At 37.3% G+C, this 18,845-nt stretch overlaps 2 protein-coding genes and 1 long non-coding RNA gene across 4 annotated transcripts; 2 read left to right on the top strand and 1 right to left on the bottom strand.

The window, feature by feature from the left end:
- Nucleotides 1–6: 6 nt before the first annotated feature.
- Nucleotides 7–737, top strand: LOC113465412. The gene is made up of 2 exons (XR_003390140.1): nucleotides 7–76; nucleotides 260–737. It is a non-coding gene; the product is annotated as an uncharacterized LOC113465412 (long non-coding RNA).
- Nucleotides 738–1,175: 438 nt separating this feature from the next.
- Nucleotides 1,176–5,153, bottom strand: LOC103524511 (ADP-ribosylation factor-like protein 6-interacting protein 4). 2 transcript variants are annotated; one of them, XM_008489525.3, is made up of 3 exons: nucleotides 4,215–4,652; nucleotides 3,465–3,612; nucleotides 1,176–1,589 (listed from the first exon to the last, which is right to left on the bottom strand). In XM_008489525.3, the coding sequence occupies exons 1-2, from the start codon at nucleotides 4,622–4,624 to the stop codon at nucleotides 3,480–3,482; spliced, it is 543 nt and encodes a 180-aa protein (XP_008487747.1). In that variant the 5' UTR covers nucleotides 4,625–4,652; the 3' UTR covers nucleotides 1,176–1,589; nucleotides 3,465–3,479. The 2 variants fall into 2 exon arrangements, with proteins under 2 accessions (XP_008487747.1, XP_026675721.1); XM_026819920.1 differs by lacking the exons at nucleotides 1,176–1,589; nucleotides 4,215–4,652 and adding an exon at nucleotides 4,716–5,153 and having other exon boundaries at nucleotides 3,309–3,612.
- A 1,691-nt stretch (nucleotides 5,154–6,844) lies between these two features.
- LOC103524529 lies at nucleotides 6,845–18,475 on the top strand. Its single transcript, XM_008489553.3, has 5 exons — nucleotides 6,845–6,874; nucleotides 7,016–7,075; nucleotides 7,514–7,600; nucleotides 10,429–10,692; nucleotides 18,055–18,475. The coding sequence occupies exons 1-5, from the start codon at nucleotides 6,845–6,847 to the stop codon at nucleotides 18,322–18,324; spliced, it is 711 nt and encodes a 236-aa protein (XP_008487775.1). The 3' UTR covers nucleotides 18,325–18,475.
- The last annotated feature ends 370 nt before the right edge of the window (nucleotides 18,476–18,845 follow it).

Below are 18,845 nucleotides of genomic sequence, written 5' to 3'. Positions count from 1 at the left end.
AAAATAAAGATGTATATTTTTGTAACACAAAAGCAGATGCTCTATTCGGAAGCCATCTACAATCTACTCACAAGCAGTGGCGTAGTGTGTATATATGGCGTGTATGGCGGCCATACAACTCAAAAGTTCACTCTAATGCCCATAAATATTAATGGCATGGCATGTACTGTGATGGGACTTGGTAGACCTGTGCATGAGCCCTACACGCCTTACACTTGAATTTAGACCACGCTACGCCACTGCTCACAAGCATAGAGAGTAGAGACTACTATACAGAGATGTATGAGATGAGGAATGACATTTGTGACGAGCATTTAAGTGTGCTTAACAACGTTCAAGAAAATTCCATTGAACTGTCAACTGGTCGGATTCAAATGTTCAAAATATACATATTTTTGTTATTTACATATTTATGTTTCTTTCATGTTTATTTTTCTTAATATTCTTTAATTAAACCTTGTAATTATGTATTTCAAAATCTCAAACGAGTTGTAAAAGTGCACGAAGGTTTTCACCGCAGGGACATACTACAACACAGGCAAGACTCGTGTCTTTGTTGTAGTTTGTCCCTCATCAAATGGGCAAGAAACAATACTCCCTAGTAACACGTTGTTTCCCGAAAAGTAACACGATAAAATATTTGCAATCAAAGAAGTTACTAGGGCAAATTTTTCTGCAACTCTGGGTGTCGATCTCGATATTTGAGAGCTGTCAATCCTTGTCCTTTACCGTATGACTTCGAGAGGAAAACTTTTTCTTTGGCCAATCTTCGATTTTACTACTTTCCATCCAAAGGTCATTAAAAAAAAGAATAATAGGTACCTACTGTACCGTGTTTCTTCTTGAGACAAGGAAATTTCTGGTAAAAGAAATCTTATTATAAACCGATTTTCAAGGCTTGTAAATGGTTTAAAATTTCAACTTTATGTCCAACAAGTTATGTTTGCTTGGAAAGTAGTATATAAAATTCCACTAGATTCTTCACATTCTTTATTTTATTTTTATTTCTTGAAGACCTATTATACCACATCTTTTTATTTTTTATTTGATAAATATTTTTTAAGAAACCTTTCACTTTGAATGTAACTTATCTAGACATGTTGTAATAAGAATATATATATTAGAAAATAAGAAAACTAATTGGAAAAACTCAAATAAACATGCAATACAATAAATTTATGAAATAAAATGCTGTTTTTATTTACTTTCTATGAACTCCAGCCTAACACATGGGAAGGTCTAGGTTCAATTCCTGGTAAGCAGTACAGGGTTTGAATGGCTTTTTTTTTCTTTTTTAATGTACTTTACTTAAAACTCTTGTGTATTGCTTAACTCCATACTCAAAAAGCTCATTTAGGGGCTTAGGTGGGGCAAACAGTCCTAAAGGATGGGTTGAGGCTATATGAACCTAACACTTGTGTCAGTGTCATTCATGCCAATGGTATTGTTTAACACATCAAGAAGCCAAAAGACACAGCACAAAGTTTAATGCTAAATAACATTTTTAATCTTGCAACTGCATCTGTTGCCCAATAACTTTATGAATCCTGTTTTTTGAGTGTTCAGTTCAAAAGGAAATATCAATTGATGTATCAACTTTTTTTTTTTTTTTTTTTAAGAAATAAGAACAATAATATCAAGTATTATTTACATTCACCCCACTGAAGGCTTAAAGTGGCGGCATTACTAGAGTAATTATTATTATTATTATTACAACTTACGGCTTTAAAGCCATTTATTTTTTATAATAAATAAGGTACAAATGATAGATAGAATATTGACAGAAAGAAATAAATGAGAACTGATAGTAAAGGAGGCACTTAGTAATACCTACTGTGATATCCACACAAGTTGTGAAGAAGCGTTGTTTCCCGAAAAGTAACACGATAAAATATTTGCAATCAAAGAAGTTACTAGGGCAAATTTTTCTGCAACTCTGGGAGTCGATCTCGATATTTGAGAGCTGTCAATCCTTGTCCTTTACCGTATGACTTCGAGAGGAAAACTTTTTCTTCGGCCAATCTTCGATTTTACTTCTTTCCATCCAAAGGTAATTAGAAAAAAAAATAATAGGTACCTACTGTACCGTGTTTCTTCTTGAGACAAGGAGATTTCTGGTAAAAGAAATCTTATTATAAACCGATTTTCAAGTCTTGTAAATGGTTTAAAATTTCAACTTTTGTCCAACAAGTTATGTTTTTTTTTGGAAAGTAGTCTGGTAAAAGAAATCTTATTATAAACCGATTTTCAAGGCTTGTAAATGGTTTAAAATTTCAACTTTATGTCCAACAAGTTATGTTTGTTTGGAAAGTAGTATAAAATTCCACTAGATTCTTCACATTCTTTATTTTATTTTTATTTCTTGAAGACCTATTATCCACATCTTTTTATTTTTTATTTGATAAATATTTTTTAAGAAACCTTTCACTTTCAATGTAACTTATCTAGACATGTTGTAATAAGAATATATATTTTAGAAAATAAGAAAAATGAAGAATAGAATAGAATATATCTTGTTTATCCTGCCAGAATGAGACTGAAAAGTCCCTTTACTCCAGAGAAGAAGCTCTCTGCTTTACCATAATGAAGAATAGAACAGAATATATCTTGTTTATCCTGCCAGAATGAGACTGAAAAGTCCCTTTACTCCAGAGAAGAAGCTCTCTGCTTCACCTTATTTTATTTTTATTTCTTGAAGACCTATTATACCACATCTTTTTATTTTTTATTTGATAAATATTTTTTAAGAAACCTTTCACTTTCAATATAACTTATCTATAGACATGTTGTAATAAGAATATATATTTTAGAATATAAGAAAACTAATTGGAAAAACTCAAATAAACATGCAATACAATAAATTTATGAAATAAAATGCGGTTTTTATAATTTTATTTACTTTCTATGAACTCTAGCCTAACACATGGGAAGGTCTAGGTTCAATTCCTGGTAAGCAGTACAGGGTTTGAATGGCTTTTTTCTTTTTTAATGTACTTTACTTAAAACTCTTGTGTATTGCTTAACTCCATACTCAAAAAGCTCATTTAGGGGCTTAGGTGGGGCAAACAGTCCTAAAGGATGGGTTGAGGCTATATGAATCTAACACTTGTGTCAGTGTCATTCATGCCAATGGTATTGTTTAACACATCAAGAAGCCAAAAGACACAGCATAAAGTTTAATAATAAATAACATTTTAAATCTTGCAAGTGCATCTGTTGCCCAATAATTTTATGAATCCTGTTTTTTGAGTGTTCAGTTCAAAAGGAAATATCACTATGAATCTAACACTTGTGTCAGTGTCATTCATGCCAATGGTATTGTTTAACACATCAAGAAGCCAAAAGACACAGCATAAAGTTTAAAAATAAATAACATTTTTAATCTTGCAAGTGCATCTGTTGCCCAATAACTTTATTAATCCTGTTTTTTGAGTGTTCAGTTCAAAAGGAAATATCATATTGATGTATCTGAGCCATCACTATTTTTTGATTTGGGAGGCAAGAGTGGTTTGAAAGAAGTTGCCATCTCCTGCTGTAGCTTGTTTGTTGATTTCACGATGTCGAGATCGACTTACAATCTCTTCCAGCACTTCACCATCTCCTTTGATAAGTCTGAAACAAGTATGTCAAAGTAAAGGTCAAAATGAGGTAGGACTTTATTGTTAAAGTTCCTTTTTTTCCCCAAGTCAAAATATAAGCACTACATTTCTTGGAAACCATCAGTAATACTTCAGTGTATCAGACTCACATCTCTATTGGAGGTAGTGAAAAATGCCTCTTGACTCTTGACTAAATCTCACCCCAAGTCAAAATATAAGCACTACATTTCTTGGAAACCATCAGTAATACTTCAGTGTATCAGACTCACATCTCTATTGTAGGTAGTGAAAAATGCCTCTTGACTCTTGAGTAAATCTCACCTAGTGGATACCTTCCACTCAAGAGTCTGGTAAATTATTTCTATTAACTAACATTTTTTTAATATATTCTCCAATACATTTCTTGGAAACCATCAGTAATACTTCAGTGTATCAGACTCACATCTCTATTGGAGGTAGTGAAAAATGCCTCTTGACTCTTGAGTAAATCTCACCTAGTGGATACCTTCCACTCAAGAGTCTGGTATATTATTTCTATTACCTAACATTTTTTTAATATATTCTCCAGGAGCTCCTTAAGGAGCTCTTCCACCCAACCACAACTGAACTACCCACCTATATCTGCCAGTCTCTTGGTCATACACTCTCCTAATTTCATTCTGCTTCTTCTCCCATTCCTCCTTGGACATCGGAGCCATTGCTTTTGATTTCTGTATCACACTATCTGGTACTGCAGGTCCTGGTCCACTGTCATTTGAAAGTTTAATTTTCTTAATCCTCTTCTTGTCATAGTTGAAGTCATCATTATTTTTCTTGCCACTACAGCTTTCATCTATTTTCAACTTCTTGTTCTCCTCATGTTTTCTGTTTAAGAGTTCAATTTTCTTTTTCTTGTCGTCTTTTTTGAGCTTTTTCTTTTTGTGTTTGGCTTTCCTCTGTTTCTCGTCGGATGAAGATGAAGAAGAGGGGGATGATGAGGAGGAGGATGTGGCGTAAGATGATGTTGATGATGAAGAGGAGGTCATGGAGGAGGAGCGAGACTTTTTGTACTTGTATTTATATTCTCCAAGAGCTCCTTAAGGAGCTCTTCCACCCAACCACAACTGAACTACCCACCTATATCTGCCAGTCTCTTGGTCATACACTCTCCTAATTTCATTCTGCTTCTTCTCCCATTCCTCCTTGGACATCGGAGCCATTGCTTTTGATTTCTGTATCACACTATCTGGTACTGCAGGTCCTGGTCCACTGTCATTTGAAAGTTTAATTTTCTTAATCCTCTTCTTGTCATAGTTGAAGTCATCATTATTTTTCTTGCCACTACAGCTTTCATCTATTTTCAACTTCTTGTTCTCCTCATGTTTTCTGTTTAAGAGTTCAATTTTCTTTTTCTTGTCGTCTTTTTTGAGCTTTTTCTTTTTGTGTTTGGCTTTCCTCTGTTTCTCGTCGGATGAAGATGAAGAAGAGGGGGATGATGAGGAGGAGGATGTGGCGTAAGATGATGTTGATGATGAAGAGGAGGTCATGGAGGAGGAGCGAGACTTTTTGTACTTGTATTTGTAAAAAAAGAGGTTTGACAGAAGAAACTGAACTCCTAACTACTGAGGTCTTATCATCCCTGAAATCGTCTTTTCCCATATAACAAACCTTACTTCTTTTTCTTTTTTTTTCGAAGTTAAGCAAGGTTTATATGTCAGGGAATTGGATGAATTGTCTGATGATTCTGACCTGAAAAAGAAGAAAATATAATAAAAAGTTTTGTTATACCTACACATTTGGGGCAACACACAAGCTGCTGACTGTCTTAGGGTGCTTGGTAGGGCATTTCAGTGAATCCTCAATAATCTTCATATTATGACTAAGCAAGAAAAGGCTCTAAAAAAAAATCTAACTACTCCCTTCTTACCTGGATCTCTTCTCGTTAGAGCTTCTTTTATCCTTAATAGTTAGACTGCGGGAGTAAAGGGACTTTTCAGTCTCATTCTGGCAGGATAAACAAGGTATATTCTATTCTATTCTACTTTGGGTTTCTTGTGTTTTTTAGACTTCTTGCTTTTCTTTTTGTAATATTTGTGTTTCTTGTGGGAGCCCATTGTGGAGATTTTGGTCAGGTCAGGGAATTGGATGAATTGTCTGATGATTCTGACCTGAAAAAGAAGAAAATATAATAAAAAGTTTTGTTATACCTACACATTTGGGGACAACACACAAGCTGCTGATTGTCTTGGGGTGCTTGGTAGGGCATTTCAGTGAATCCTCAATCCTCATATTATGACTAAGCAAGAAAAGGCTCTAAAAAAAAAAAAAATCTACCTACTTCCTTCTTACCTGGATCTCTTCTCATTAGAGCTTCTTTTGTCCTTGACTGTCTTTTGGTGCTTGGTAGGGCATTTCAGTGAATCCTCAATAATCTTCATATTATGACTAAGCAAGAAAAGGCTCTAAAAAAAAAAGAATCCACTCCCTTCTTACCTGGATCTCTTCTCGTTAGAGCTTCTTTTGTCCTTAATAGATAGTGCAGATATTAGGTTACTGTATTTCTTATCACTTTTCAACTTATCGTGAATTTCTTTCAGATTAATCTTAGGTTTCTTGTGTTTTTTAGACTTCTTGCTTTTCTTTTTGTAATATTTGTGTTTCTTGTGGGAGCCCATTGTGGAGATTTTGGTCAGATATAGAATAAACTCCTGTCACCCAGGATGGACACGTAATACACTTCAATTAGGTAATAAGGCAATTATTGAGGGGAAAAAATAGAAAAGGGTTTTTCCTTCCCATTTCATTTCTCAAAATCAATAAAAACAAAACATCTACTCAGTTTTGAAATTTCGCGGGGAGTATTTTTTGTTTACATCAAAGGCGCGTTTACATTGCACAATGCACAATCAAACTCGCGACCTAACGCTTACAAGGCAGGCGCACTACTCGCCAAGCTAACTAGGCTGGGCTTGAAAGTTTTCACTTTTCACCCAATTTTTATGCTCAAAATTTTCGTGTGATATTTTTTTTTATTATTTTTTTTTTTCTTGTAGGTAGGTATAGGTAGGTACTTGTGATACCTGATACCTATAACCTATAAGTGTGCAGTAACACTAGTCATCCAGAAATATAGTTTATTTTAGTTGAAACTGGTGTTATTATTTTCTCTCTTCCTCTTTCTTTCGCTCTACTTTTCTCTTTTCCTCCCCCTCTCTACCAGTCAGGAAAAATGGTACTAAAAATTAGTGTACATATTTACACACATTATGGGTGCTGCTGTCCCAGCAATCTATATAGTTTTTTTTTTTTGCCAAATCCTCTCTTTGGATCTCTAGACAATACTTTTAAAGTTGGACCAAGTCACTAATTTGTTTTTTATTTAGATTTATTATAGTGTGCCAACATAGAATAACTAATTTATTTTATTTCTTTCCCAGATTGGTCTTTGCACAGTGGCTGTACTTGCTTTTGGTTATGCAGTGAAAAGTGTGAAGCCAGTAAGTATAACTTGTCAATAATTACATCAACCCTAAATAGGCACTTTCTAAAGGTTGGCTCTTAACTTTCACCCCTAAATAGGTCTGAAGGTGTGTGCTCTTGGTTTTACTGCTCCTACACAGGAGCATGCAACCCAAACCATGAGAATGTCAATAGGCTATGTAGGTATTAGATGCATGTAGCATTGTAGTGTGTAGTTACCCCCCCCCTCTATTTCTCCCTCTTATTTTCTTTTCCTCCCCATCCTCTCTCTTACAGACTAAAATCACTCAAATAAATAATAAATATAATTATGTAACTCTAAAGCACCTATCCCCCCCCCCCCTAATTTGTATGGGAAGGGCATGCCAAGACAATTAAGACATAATTTGTTTCCATAAAAGTACTATTGGTTCAACTTAAACCATGCATTAAACCTCTGTCCTATTCTGTTTCAGTTCACCAAGTTCTCTCACATCAATCAAATACCTCCAAGCTTCATTGAAAACAATATCAAGTTGAACGGGAAAGTGGTGGACCTAAAGGTAAATAGAGCACCGACTGGTAAAGCTGCTTCCGGTATAGAAGGAATGATGATTGCCTCTGTTCTTCATATTTTCAGTCAAAACATGGATAGAATTCTCGGTCCAGATTCATTAAACACGCTATGTTCTCAGCTGTGCCAAAACAATATCAAGTTGAACGGGAAAGTGGTGGACCTAAAGGTAAATAGAGCACCGACTGGTAAAGCTGCTTCCGGTATAGAAGGAATGGCAATTGCCTCTGTTCTTCATATTTTCAGTCAAAACATGGATATAATTCTTGGTCCAGATGCATTAAACACGCTATGTTCTCAGCTGTGCAGAACAATATCAAGTTGAACGGGAAAGTGGTGGACCTAAAGGTAAATAGAGCACCGACTGGTAAAGCTGCTTCCGGTATAGAAGGAATGACGATTGCCTCTGTTCTTCATATTTTCAGTCAAAACATGGATATAATTCTCGGTCCAGATGCATTAAACATGCTATGTTCTCAGCTGTGCCACACCCAGCTGTTTATAATTGACAAAGTTTCAATGGTTAGAAGATAAATGTTCTCAAAGATAAATGATAGGCTACAGGAAGTGTTTGGAAATAAAAACAAACACCTGATAGAGACACCCTGAAACCACTACCAGCCCAACCGAGTGCTGGGTACACATCCACCAGAGATCAACAAGGCTGAGAAATTGCTGCCAAGAACCGCACATGGCTCCCTTGCTCAGTTGCACTCAGGATGGTGCCGATGACTGCACAACTACAAATACTGAATAGACCCTGGGATCCCTGACCTATGCCCAGACTGTAGGAGAGTGGCACAGGATGTACCACATCTGTTTAACTGTCTGGCACACCCCACCCAACTAGACCCCACATCATTATGGACCAACCCTGTGGCAGCAGCCACTTTCCTGGACCTGGAAGATGAGTGACCGAACATTGTCATTGACATTAACAACAACAGGAAGTATTTGGAAATAAAAAGTGTTTTCAAGGTCGACCTGTCATTGTGTGATTTAATCAGTTACCTCCTGTTCAAGATCAATGGGTGTTTCGGTCAGGTTTGGAACCTTTACAATTGACAAAGTTTCAATGGTTAGAAGACAAATGTTCTCAAAGATAAATGATAGGCTACAGGAAGTGTTTGGAAATAAAAACAAACACCTGACAGAGACACCCTGAAACCACTACCAGCCCAACCGAGTCCTGGGTACACATCCACCAGAGATCAACAAGGCTGAGAAATCGCTGCCAAGAACCGCACATGGCTCCCTTGCTCAGTTGCACTCAGGATGGTGCCGATGACTGCCCAACTACCAATACTGAATAGACCCTGGGATCCCTGACCTATGTCCAGACTGTAGGAGAGTGGCACAGGATGTACCACATCTGTTTAACTGTCTGACACACCCCACCCAACTAGACCCCACATCACTATGGACCAACCCCATGGCTGCAGCCACTTTCCTGGACCTGGAAGATGAGTGGTCACTCATTGTCATTGATGTTAACAACAACAACAGGAAGTATTTGGAAATAAAAAGTGTTTTCAAGGTCAATCTGTCATTGTGTGATTTAATCAGTTACCTCCCGTTCAAGATCAATGGGTGTTTCAGTCAGGTTTGGAACCTTTAAGTGTTTTTGCTGGATCATATCTCTGGAGTAAGTTCTCTTTCTTTCAACTGACTCAAATAAAAAACACACAAATCAACAATTTACTAACATATAGACAAGACCAAGACCTGATCAACACAGAGCAGACCAGGGTGCAAGTTGCACAGTACTGGCAGGATTCCATTTGATGGTTGGTGACCCTGGACACGGACCAAGACCTGATCAACACAGAGCAGACCAGGGTGCAAGTTGCACAGTACTGGCAGGATTCCATTTGATGGTTGGTGACCCTGGACATGTAAAGTAAGTAAGAGAGAAATTTTGTTATAATGATAAACCTAGGTTACCTAGTTATAAAGGACATTCACCACTAACTTTTGAGCTTGTTTGGACCTTTGGTGATTGTGTAGGGTACCTTTTCCTCAGCAAGGTCTACAGTTCACTGAACCACTTGTTTGCTGTAGTGGCTTTAGCTATAGCTGAAAGGTGATGATAAAATTGAGAAAATATCTCTTATATCAGCCATACACCAGGGTGATGGTCTCTAGCCATGTTTAATTGGCTTGTCTTGAACTGCAGTCACCTTCATGAGGACTTGTGCTTGTTCTTTTCAAGCAGAGAGAACCCACAACCTAGCTGGGCTGGTTAACCTTTGGTGATTGTGTAGGGTACCTTTTCCTCAGCAAGGTCTACAGTTCACTGAACCACTTGTTTGCTGTAGTGGCTTTAGCTATAGCCAAAAGGTGATGATAAAATTGAGCCATACACCAGGGTGATGGTCTCTAGCCATGTTTAATTGGCTTGTCTTGAACTGCAGTCACCACCATGAGGACTTGTGCTTGTTCTTTTCAAGCAGAGAGAACCCTTTGAAACCACGACCTAGCTAGGCTGGGTAGGGTTAGCTGTTCTCCTCCCTGTTTATAGTCGCACAGCCAGACGCTAGTCTACTCTCTGTTTAACGTCCCCTAGCTAGACAAAACCACTTGTTTACTTTGTTGCAGCAAATCATGTTTAATTGGCTTGTCTTGAACTGCAGTCACCACCATGAGGACTTGTGCTTGTTCTTTTCAAGCAGAGAGAACCCTTTGAAACCACAACCTAGCTGGGCTGGTTAGGGTTAGCTGTTCTCCTCCCTGTTTATAGTCGCACAGCCAGATGCTAGTCTACTCTCTGTTTAGCGTCCCCTAGCTAGACAAAACCACTTGTTTACTTTGTTACAGCGAATTCCATCTCCAGTCAACGTGGACTCAAATCCTCCAGTCCCTCTGCACAGAGTGTCCATATTAGTGGACCACTGCCCTATTTTCAACCCTCCCTTTTCCACGTCCAAAGTAGACCCTTTGGCCATATGTCTGGACAGTGTTGCCGTGTCCAAGCAAGGTCTGACAACCATGGAGAGGATTTTACTCGACAGGCCCATTGGTTTTGTGTTGCTGTCCGCGGAGCAGACCGATTCTCATCTGTCCTGTATAGTCTATTGTCGAGTAAGTAGGTATAGTGTAAACTGGCTGCTGATTTTCTTTTTTTCTTTTAGGCACCACTGAAAGAACTTTTTTTTTAAATAGGGAACTGTAATAACAGCTAAGTTTTTTTTTTTTTTTTTTTTTCAATTTATTGCTCATACCAAAGTTCTTACCTTCATCCACTGGCGGGTGTTAAATTGAGAATGTGCCAGCTAATCAGGTTACAGACATGATAAAACATTGGCGATTATTTATCCTTTTTTTTAAAAAAAAAAAGTTCCTCTTGCACAGAAAAGTATTGTAAGAAGGAGTCATTTTTCTGGTAAATTGTGAAGGTTGTGGTAGAAAGGGCTAGCAATTGTACCTACCTTAACTATTTTTTGCTAAAGGAGTATAGAGCAGCTTTATGTGGTTTGAATTTGTTGCTTCTCTCTGCAAGCTTGATGCTGTCCACTCTGTCTCTTGCTCTTTACTCCACTCTACTTAAGTACCTACTGTCAAAACTTACCTCCGTACTTGGCACTTAGCATCTTATTTCTTATTACATTCAACTGTAAGTCCATTCATTAATTGACATGGTATTTGGTAATATTGTTGAACAAATTTGTGCAAAAATATTGCTGGGCATAATGTTTTGCTTTGTTACTTATATCACATTTTTTTTTTTTTTTTTTTTTTTGAAAAATTTTTGGGGGGTATTTTTTTTTTTTTTTTTTTTTTTTTTTATTTTTTTTTTTTTTTTTTTTTTTTTCATTTTTGTTGGTGTGTGTTTCACTTTTCTGGGAGGTCATGAATATCATAAATATTAATAGGCAGCTACTTAAATTATTATATTATTATTGTCCTAATGAGTTGTTCTTTTCATGACATATTATATTGAAAATATGATTCAAAAGTTCCTATACGTGGCTTTTTTTAGTTCAGTGAATAAACTTAATGAATCATGGCTTTGTTTCTAATCCTTCATCACAGGCCTGAATATTGAATCACAAAGTAAGTAAGATGTTTTTTGTTGGATTGAAAAAAAAATCAATAGGTAAGTAAGTATTTTTTCAACAATTTTATACCAAGAATGATCCTGGCGGGAATACTTAGGTACATAGCTATGGAAAAAACTCATTAAGTAGTCCCTTGGCCCCTTATCCCAAGGGCTAGTCTTATCAGAAATGCATGGCGGGTGGTATCTAGGATAGCATGCTTATTTTATTATAGGTCAGTGACCCTTGTCATATGAAATTGATTAAAACATTGACCTAATAATCTCCTTGCAAGTAGGTAAGTAAGTACTTACATATTGACCTATAGTTTGGAACTCAATTTATACATGAGCTTTTTTCAAAGAAGGGAAAAATTACTCAATCTGTCATCCCTGAGTAATCTCCTTGCAAGTATTTGAGTACCTACTTACCTACTTTTTTTTGGAACTGAATTTATACATGACCCTTTTTTAAAGAGGGGAAAAATTACTCAATAGGTATGTTAGCTTCAAGTGATATTAATGAAGTTTTTCAAAGAAGGGAAAAATTACTCAATCTGTCATCCCTGAGTAATCTCCTTGCAAGTATTTGAGTACCTACTTACCTACTTTTTTTGGAACTGAATTTATACATGACCCTTTTTTAAAGAGGGAAAAAATTACTCAATAGGTAGGTATGTTAGCTTCGAGTGATATTAATGAAGTAGAATAGATGCTTAAACTGCCAGAATGAGACTGAAAAGTAAAAAAAAAAAAAAAATTATGTACCCCAAAAGCCCCTATCCCCCCCCCCCCCTAATTTGTATGGGAAGGGCATGCCAAGACAATTAAGACATAATTTGTTTCCATAAAAGTACTATTGGTTCAACTTAAACCATGCATTAAACCTCTGTTTTATTCTGTTTCAGTTCACCAAGTTCTCTCACATCAATCAAATACCTCCAAGCTTCATTGAAAACAATATCAAGTTGAACGGGAAAGTGGTGGACCTAAAGGTAAATAGAGCACCGACTGGTAAAGCTGCTTCCGGTATAGAAGGAATGATGATTGCCTCTGTTCTTCATATTTTCAGTCAAAACATGGATAGAATTCTCGGTCCAGATTCATTAAACACGCTATGTTCTCAGCTGTGCCACACCCAGCTATTTATAATTGACAAAGTTTCAATGGTTAGAAGACAAATGTTCTCAAAGATAAATGATAGGCTACAGGAAGTGTTTGGAAATAAAAACAAACACAACACCTGACAGAAACACCCTGAAACCACTACCAGCCCAACCGAGTCCTGGGTACACATCCACCAGAGATCAACAAGGCTGAGAAATCACTGCCAAGAACCACATGTGGCTCCCTTGCTCAGTTGCACTCAGGATGGTGCCGATGACTGCACAACTACCAATACTGAATAGACCCTGGGATCCCTGACCTATGCCTAGACTGTAGGAGAGTGGCACAGAATGTACCACATCTGTTTAACTGTCTGGCACACCCCACCCAATTAGACCCCACATCATTATGGACCAACCCTGTGGCTGCAGCCACATTCCTGGACCAGGAAGATGAGTGGTCACTCATTGTCATTGATGTTAACAACAACAACAGGAAGTATTTGGAAATAAAAAGTGTTTTCAAGGTCGATCTGTCATTGTGTGATTTAATCAGTTACCTCCTGTTCAAGATCAATGGGTGTTTCAGTCAGGTTTGGAACCTTTAAGTGTTTTTGCTGGATCATATCTCTGGAGTAAGTTCTCTTTCTTTCAACTGACTCAAATAAAAAACACACACAAATCAACAATTTACTAACAAATAGACAAGACCAAGACCTGATCAACACAGAGCAGACCAGGGTGCAAGTTGCACAGTACTGGTAGGATTCCATTTGATGGTTGGTGACCCTGGACACAACTAATGCTGTTCACACTAAGCGAGTGCTGGCTTCTTATAGTCCAGACATTAGGTACAGTGCTCAAGTTCATTAGATTTGTTTTGCGGTGACCAACTAATTGGACTGGAGCAACTAATGCTGTTCACACTAAGCGAGTGCTGGCTTCTTATAGTCCAGACATTAGGTACAGTGCTCAAGTTCATTAGATTTGTTTTGCGGCTTTCTTTTGAGTGTCAGGAATCAGGATTCACAAAAAGCCTTAAAAAGCTCTTCCACCCAAACACTGATTTTTCTTTAATTGTACTTAAGCCTTAGTTTATAGCTGTCATATCTTCTCGATTAATAATGAAGAATCAGTTCATTAGATTTGTTTTGCGGCTTTCTTTTGAGTGTCAGGATTCACAAAAAGCCTTAAAAAGCTCTTCCACCCAAACACTGATTTTCCTTTAATTGTACTTAAGCCTTAATTTATAGCTGAAGAATTAACAAAAGAGTTTTTCCCTTGTACTTACGGTTCTGTATTAAAACTTGGAACTCACCTCGTTCGTTCAGTAATAGACCCCATTTGGTCCGCCACTGTGGCTGAACTTACCACGTGTAGTAGTTGCCTAACAGATTGCTCGTCACTCTCAGTTAGTTCTGTGGCTGATTCATCCGATCCACCTTCCAACAATGCCCTGTGCCAATAGAGAGTTGTAGCCTAGTTTGCTTGCAAGGTAGTTCCAACCTCAGTGGTGTAGTTTTTTTTTTACAATATCCTATTTTTTATTCAAGCTGTAGTTCAATTCTCTGTTTTGTTTAGATTCAGTGTAACCTAAATAGTGTTTTCTCATCAGAATAAAGAAGTAGCTGGAAGTTTTTGTCCTCTCGCCTACTCCCGTTTCAATTATTTCCCAACGATAATCATTTAACAGTTTAAAGTCAATTTCTTTTATCTCTTAAAAGTGTCAAGTGTTTTGTTTCAAGTGAGAGTGAGTTGCCGTGTTTTGTGTAGAATGTGCAGTCCAAAGAGTTCAGGCTTCTGTTTGGAAACATTGCTAGAGGCTGCCAAATTTGTTGAACTTCAAGAACAGCAACAAAAACAAATCTTTGTTGTTGCCAGTGGAAGCACAAAAGCAATCAATGAAAGTCAAATAGGACTCGCACCTTCATTGTCAAATGTGAAGCTTGAGACAGAACCTGGAGCTAAACTAGGTAAGGGAGTTCCCTCTGCTTTATCCATTGTTTAGATTTAGTGAAGGGGAGTGGGGGTAAAATCTTTGTTGTTGCCAGTGGAAGCACAAAAGCAATCAATGAAAGTCAAATAGGACTCGCACCTTCATTGTCAAATGTGAAGCTTGACACAGAACCTGGAACTAAACTAGGTAAGGGAGTTCCCTCTGCTTTATCCATTGTTTAGATTTAGTGAAGGGGAGTGGGGGTTTGATTGTGTCACATGGGGTGATATCAACATTATTAACACATAGAAGGGAAATACAGACAGTGTTTATTTACTTAAGTATTTGTATGTTGTTGGCTGGGGCCAGCAATCTGAGTGTAGGTCATTAGTCCAACACCTCAAGTATTTATATCCCTTGAAGGATATCTTCAAAAAGAGCACCTATGTTTAAAGTGTCATGCCCTTTGCACTCAACCTTTGTTATTTCTTTAGCAAGGGAACAATTGATTAGCACTGTTGCTATGTATTTACCGAGATCATTTTGTTTCAAGATTTTTTGTTGGACAGTCATGATTACTCATAGTTGTCCCGAGCAAAACATTGACCACCCCTAGAAAAAATGGTTATTTGTATTTTTTTGCAATTTATTGCTCATACCAAAGTTCTTACCTTCATCCACTGGCGGATGTTAAATTGAGAATGTGCCAGCTAATCAGGTTACAGACATGATAAAACATTTAAGTCCCTCTTGCACAGAAAAGTATTGTAAGAAGGAGGCATTTTTCTTTGACAAATTGTGAAGGTTGTGGTAGAAAGGGCTAGCAATAATACCTACCTTATAACTATTTTTTGCTAAAGAACCAATTGTTAGCCTGAAAGGAGGTCCATAAGACTGGTGTTGATCTAACTAGGATGACAGTGATTTGATCCCATTGGAATGGGAAAAAGCAAAGAAGAAAACCCAAGTAGCAAAGTTCTCAGGCTATAAGTAAACGGAATAGAGTTTAGAGCAGCTTTATGTGGTTTGAATTTGTTGCTTCCCTCTACAAGCTTGATGCTGTCCACTCTGTCTCCTGCTCTTTACTCCACTCTACTTAAGTACCTACTGTCAAAACTTACCTCCGTACTTGGCACTTGGCATCTTATTTCTTATTACATTCAACTGTAAGTCCATTCATTAATTGACATGGTATTGGTAATATTGTTGAACAAATTTGTGCAAAAATATTGCTGGGCATAATGTTTTGCTTTGTTATATCACATTTTTTTTCCATTTTTTGTTGGTGTGTGTTTCACTTTTCTGGGAGGTCATGAGTATCATAAATATTAATAGGCACCTAAATTATTATTGTCCTAAGTAATGAGTTGTTCTTTTCATGACTTATTATATTGAAAATATGATTCAAAAGTTCCTACCTATAAGTACTTGGCTTTTTTTTTAGTTCAGTGAATAAACTTAATGAATCATGGCTTTGTTTCTAATACTTCATCACAGACCTAAATATTGAATCACAAAGTAGTGACATGGTAATTGGTAATATTGTTGAACAAATTTGTGCAAAAATATTGCTGGGCATAATGTTTTGCTTTGTTATATCACATTTTTGTTGGATTGAAAAAAAATCAATAAGTAAGTACTTTTTCAACAATTTTATACCGAAAATGATCTTGGCGGGAATAATTCTCATTCGTCCCTTGGCCCCTTATCCCAAGGGCTGGTCTTATCAGAAATGCATGGCAGGTGGTATCTGGCTCCATTTTTTGTTGGTGTGTGTTTCACTTTTCTGGGAGGTCATGAGTATCATAAATATTAATAGGCACCTAAATTATTATTGTCCTAATGAGTTGTTCTTTTCATGACTTATTATATTGAAAATATGATTCAAAAGTTCCTACCTATACTTGGCTTTTTTTTTAGTTCAGTGAATTAATGAATCATGGCTTTGTTTCTAATACTTCATCACAGGCCTGAATATTGAATCACAAAGTAAGATGTTTTTTGTTGGATTGAAAAAAAATCAATAAGTAAGTACTTTTTCAACAATTTTATACCGAAAATGATCTTGGCGGGAATAATTCTCATTTGTCCCTTGGCCCCTTATCCCAAGGGCTGGTCTTATCAGAAATGCATGGCGGGTGGTATCTAGGATAGCATGCTCATTTTATTATAGGTCAGTGACCCTTGTCATATGAAATTGATTAAAACATTGACCTAATAATCTCCTTGCAAGTAGGTAAGTAAGTACTTACATACCAAGTAAGTAAGTACTATAGTTTGGAACTCAATTTATACATGAGCTTTTTTCAAAGAAGGGAAAAATTACTCAATCTGTCATCCCTGAGTAATCTCCTTGCAAGTATTTACGCGTATTTTATTTTGTGGCAACGTTGGAAAAAAGTGAAAATTTTTCCATTTCGTCCATTTTTTGTATTTTATTATTCACTTCCCCTCCTTTTCTTTTGGATATTTTTGGATTTGAGTGAAAAAATTTTCACCTCTGTTGGAAGAGAAAAAAACTTGTATCCTTTTGTCGCCATCTTTTTTTTTTTCCAACAAATCCACTTTTTTTTCATTATTAGCATTTGAACTAGTAAATGGAAGAAGAAACCAGCTGACTTTGCATTTTATTATCCAGTACAAAAAGCACTGTGGTGGGGATAAAAAAAGTGACCACAGTGGAATATTTTGGATTAGGAAAAATTTCCATTTCACATAAATAAAATACCCCTTTTGAGTACCTAAGTACTTACCTACTTTTTTTTGGAACTGAATTTATACATGACCCTTTTTAAAAGAGGGGAAAAATTACTCAATAGGTATGTTAGCTTCAAGTGATATTAATGAAGTAGAATAGATGCTAATATCGGCAGGCGCGCTCTCCTCTAACCAAACTAGAATTTATTCTGTAGCAAAGAAAAAACTGCTGCTTTAGAGGCCTTTTTTCGAATTAGGCGCTTAACACTTTGAATAATAATAGACTCTTGAGTGGAAGGTATAACCACTAGGCGAGGTGAACGCCGGAGGCGTTCTCTACCACCTAACCCTTAGAGCTCCATTATTATGTGGTCGAATTCTCAAATAAGTGAGGATAAAATTCCATGCCACGGCTGGGATCGAACCCACGCCCTCCTGTTTACCAGGTGAGCGTCTTAACCACTATGCCACCGAGGCACTTTTATGCTAAGGACTATAGCGCCGATTGTGTGTTTCATTTGAACATGCCACGGCTGGGATCGAACCCACGCCCTCCTGTTTACCAGGTGAGCGTCTTAACCACTATGCCACCGAGGCACTTTTATGCTAAGGACGTTAGCGCCGATTGTGTGTTTCATTTGAACACAGATTTCTTCCAACCATTTCAGCTGCCTCCAACCAGCGTGTGGACGAGCCTCTTCGCCCGGCCTCTCAACCTCGCCGCCCACCTCGTTTCTTCTGGACTCGGCGCTGTCACTCCTTCCGACCCTAGTCTCACACTCAAAGCCTCGTACAGACGACATTACCAGGGCTTACTCGCGGCAGAGGCACGAGCGATGAAGGATCAAGTGGGCATGTGGAATGATGGAAACGGACAAGACGAGGAAACAGAGTCCTTGTGGACGCGTCTTAGGAGGTATTTGAGAAGGAAAAGCTGAGGGGTGTGAAGATTGGCTAGAACCACAGACCACACTTGTTTGTTTGTTTGTTTTTTGTTTTTTTAATAAAAAAACAGAGGTTTGACAGAAGAAACTGAACTCCTAACTACTGAGGTCTTATCATCCCTGAAATCGTCTTTTCCCATATAACAAACCCTCTGAACACAAGGGTTGAAATGATTTTTTTTTTTTTTTTCATAGTGTGCTACAGTTGTGAATGGGCTGTTATCTGTTATGATGCAATACCTACGAGTAGATGCCTATCACAAAAATAAGAAAAATCACATCAGATTATTAGAGGGAGCAACGTGAAATTTCGAGTAAAACAGCAGCGTTCTCCTGTGCGAAAAAGAGCGAACACCAAAAAGCACATGGCATGAAAAACGGGAAGTGCGCAGGCGCGCCTAGTATCCACCTCACATGGTGCGCTCTGATTGGTGGAAAAAATTCGTCACTCACAACACGTGAGTTGGAGCATGTTGATGTGTTGTGCGCAGTAAATTTCAGGACAAGCTTGAAAA

Source organism: Diaphorina citri, unplaced genomic scaffold (assembly GCF_000475195.1).
Source record: "Diaphorina citri unplaced genomic scaffold, Diaci psyllid genome assembly version 1.1 scaffold102, whole genome shotgun sequence".
In the NCBI taxonomy this organism is placed as follows: Eukaryota; Metazoa; Arthropoda; class Insecta; order Hemiptera; family Psyllidae; genus Diaphorina; species Diaphorina citri.
The sequence above is the reverse complement of the archived record's forward strand: the minus strand, read 5'-3'. Positions and strand labels throughout refer to the sequence as shown.

Excerpts from the sequence above, each read along its gene's own strand:
- LOC103524511 (XM_026819920.1), bottom strand. The coding sequence starts at position 5,125 with ATGACCTCCTCTTCATCATCAACATCATCTTACGCCACATCCTCCTCC. Across the intron at positions 3,613-4,715 it reads CAAGAGACTGGCAGATATAG|ACTTATCAAAGGAGATGGTG; the intron begins GTGGGTAGTTCA and ends TACTTGTTTCAG.
- LOC103524529 (XM_008489553.3), top strand. The coding sequence starts at position 6,845 with ATGGGTGCTGCTGTCCCAGCAATCTATATA. Across the intron at positions 7,601-10,428 it reads GGAAAGTGGTGGACCTAAAG|CGAATTCCATCTCCAGTCAA; the intron begins GTAAATAGAGCA and ends ACTTTGTTACAG. Across the intron at positions 10,693-18,054 it reads CCTGTATAGTCTATTGTCGA|CTGCCTCCAACCAGCGTGTG; the intron begins GTAAGTAGGTAT and ends CAACCATTTCAG.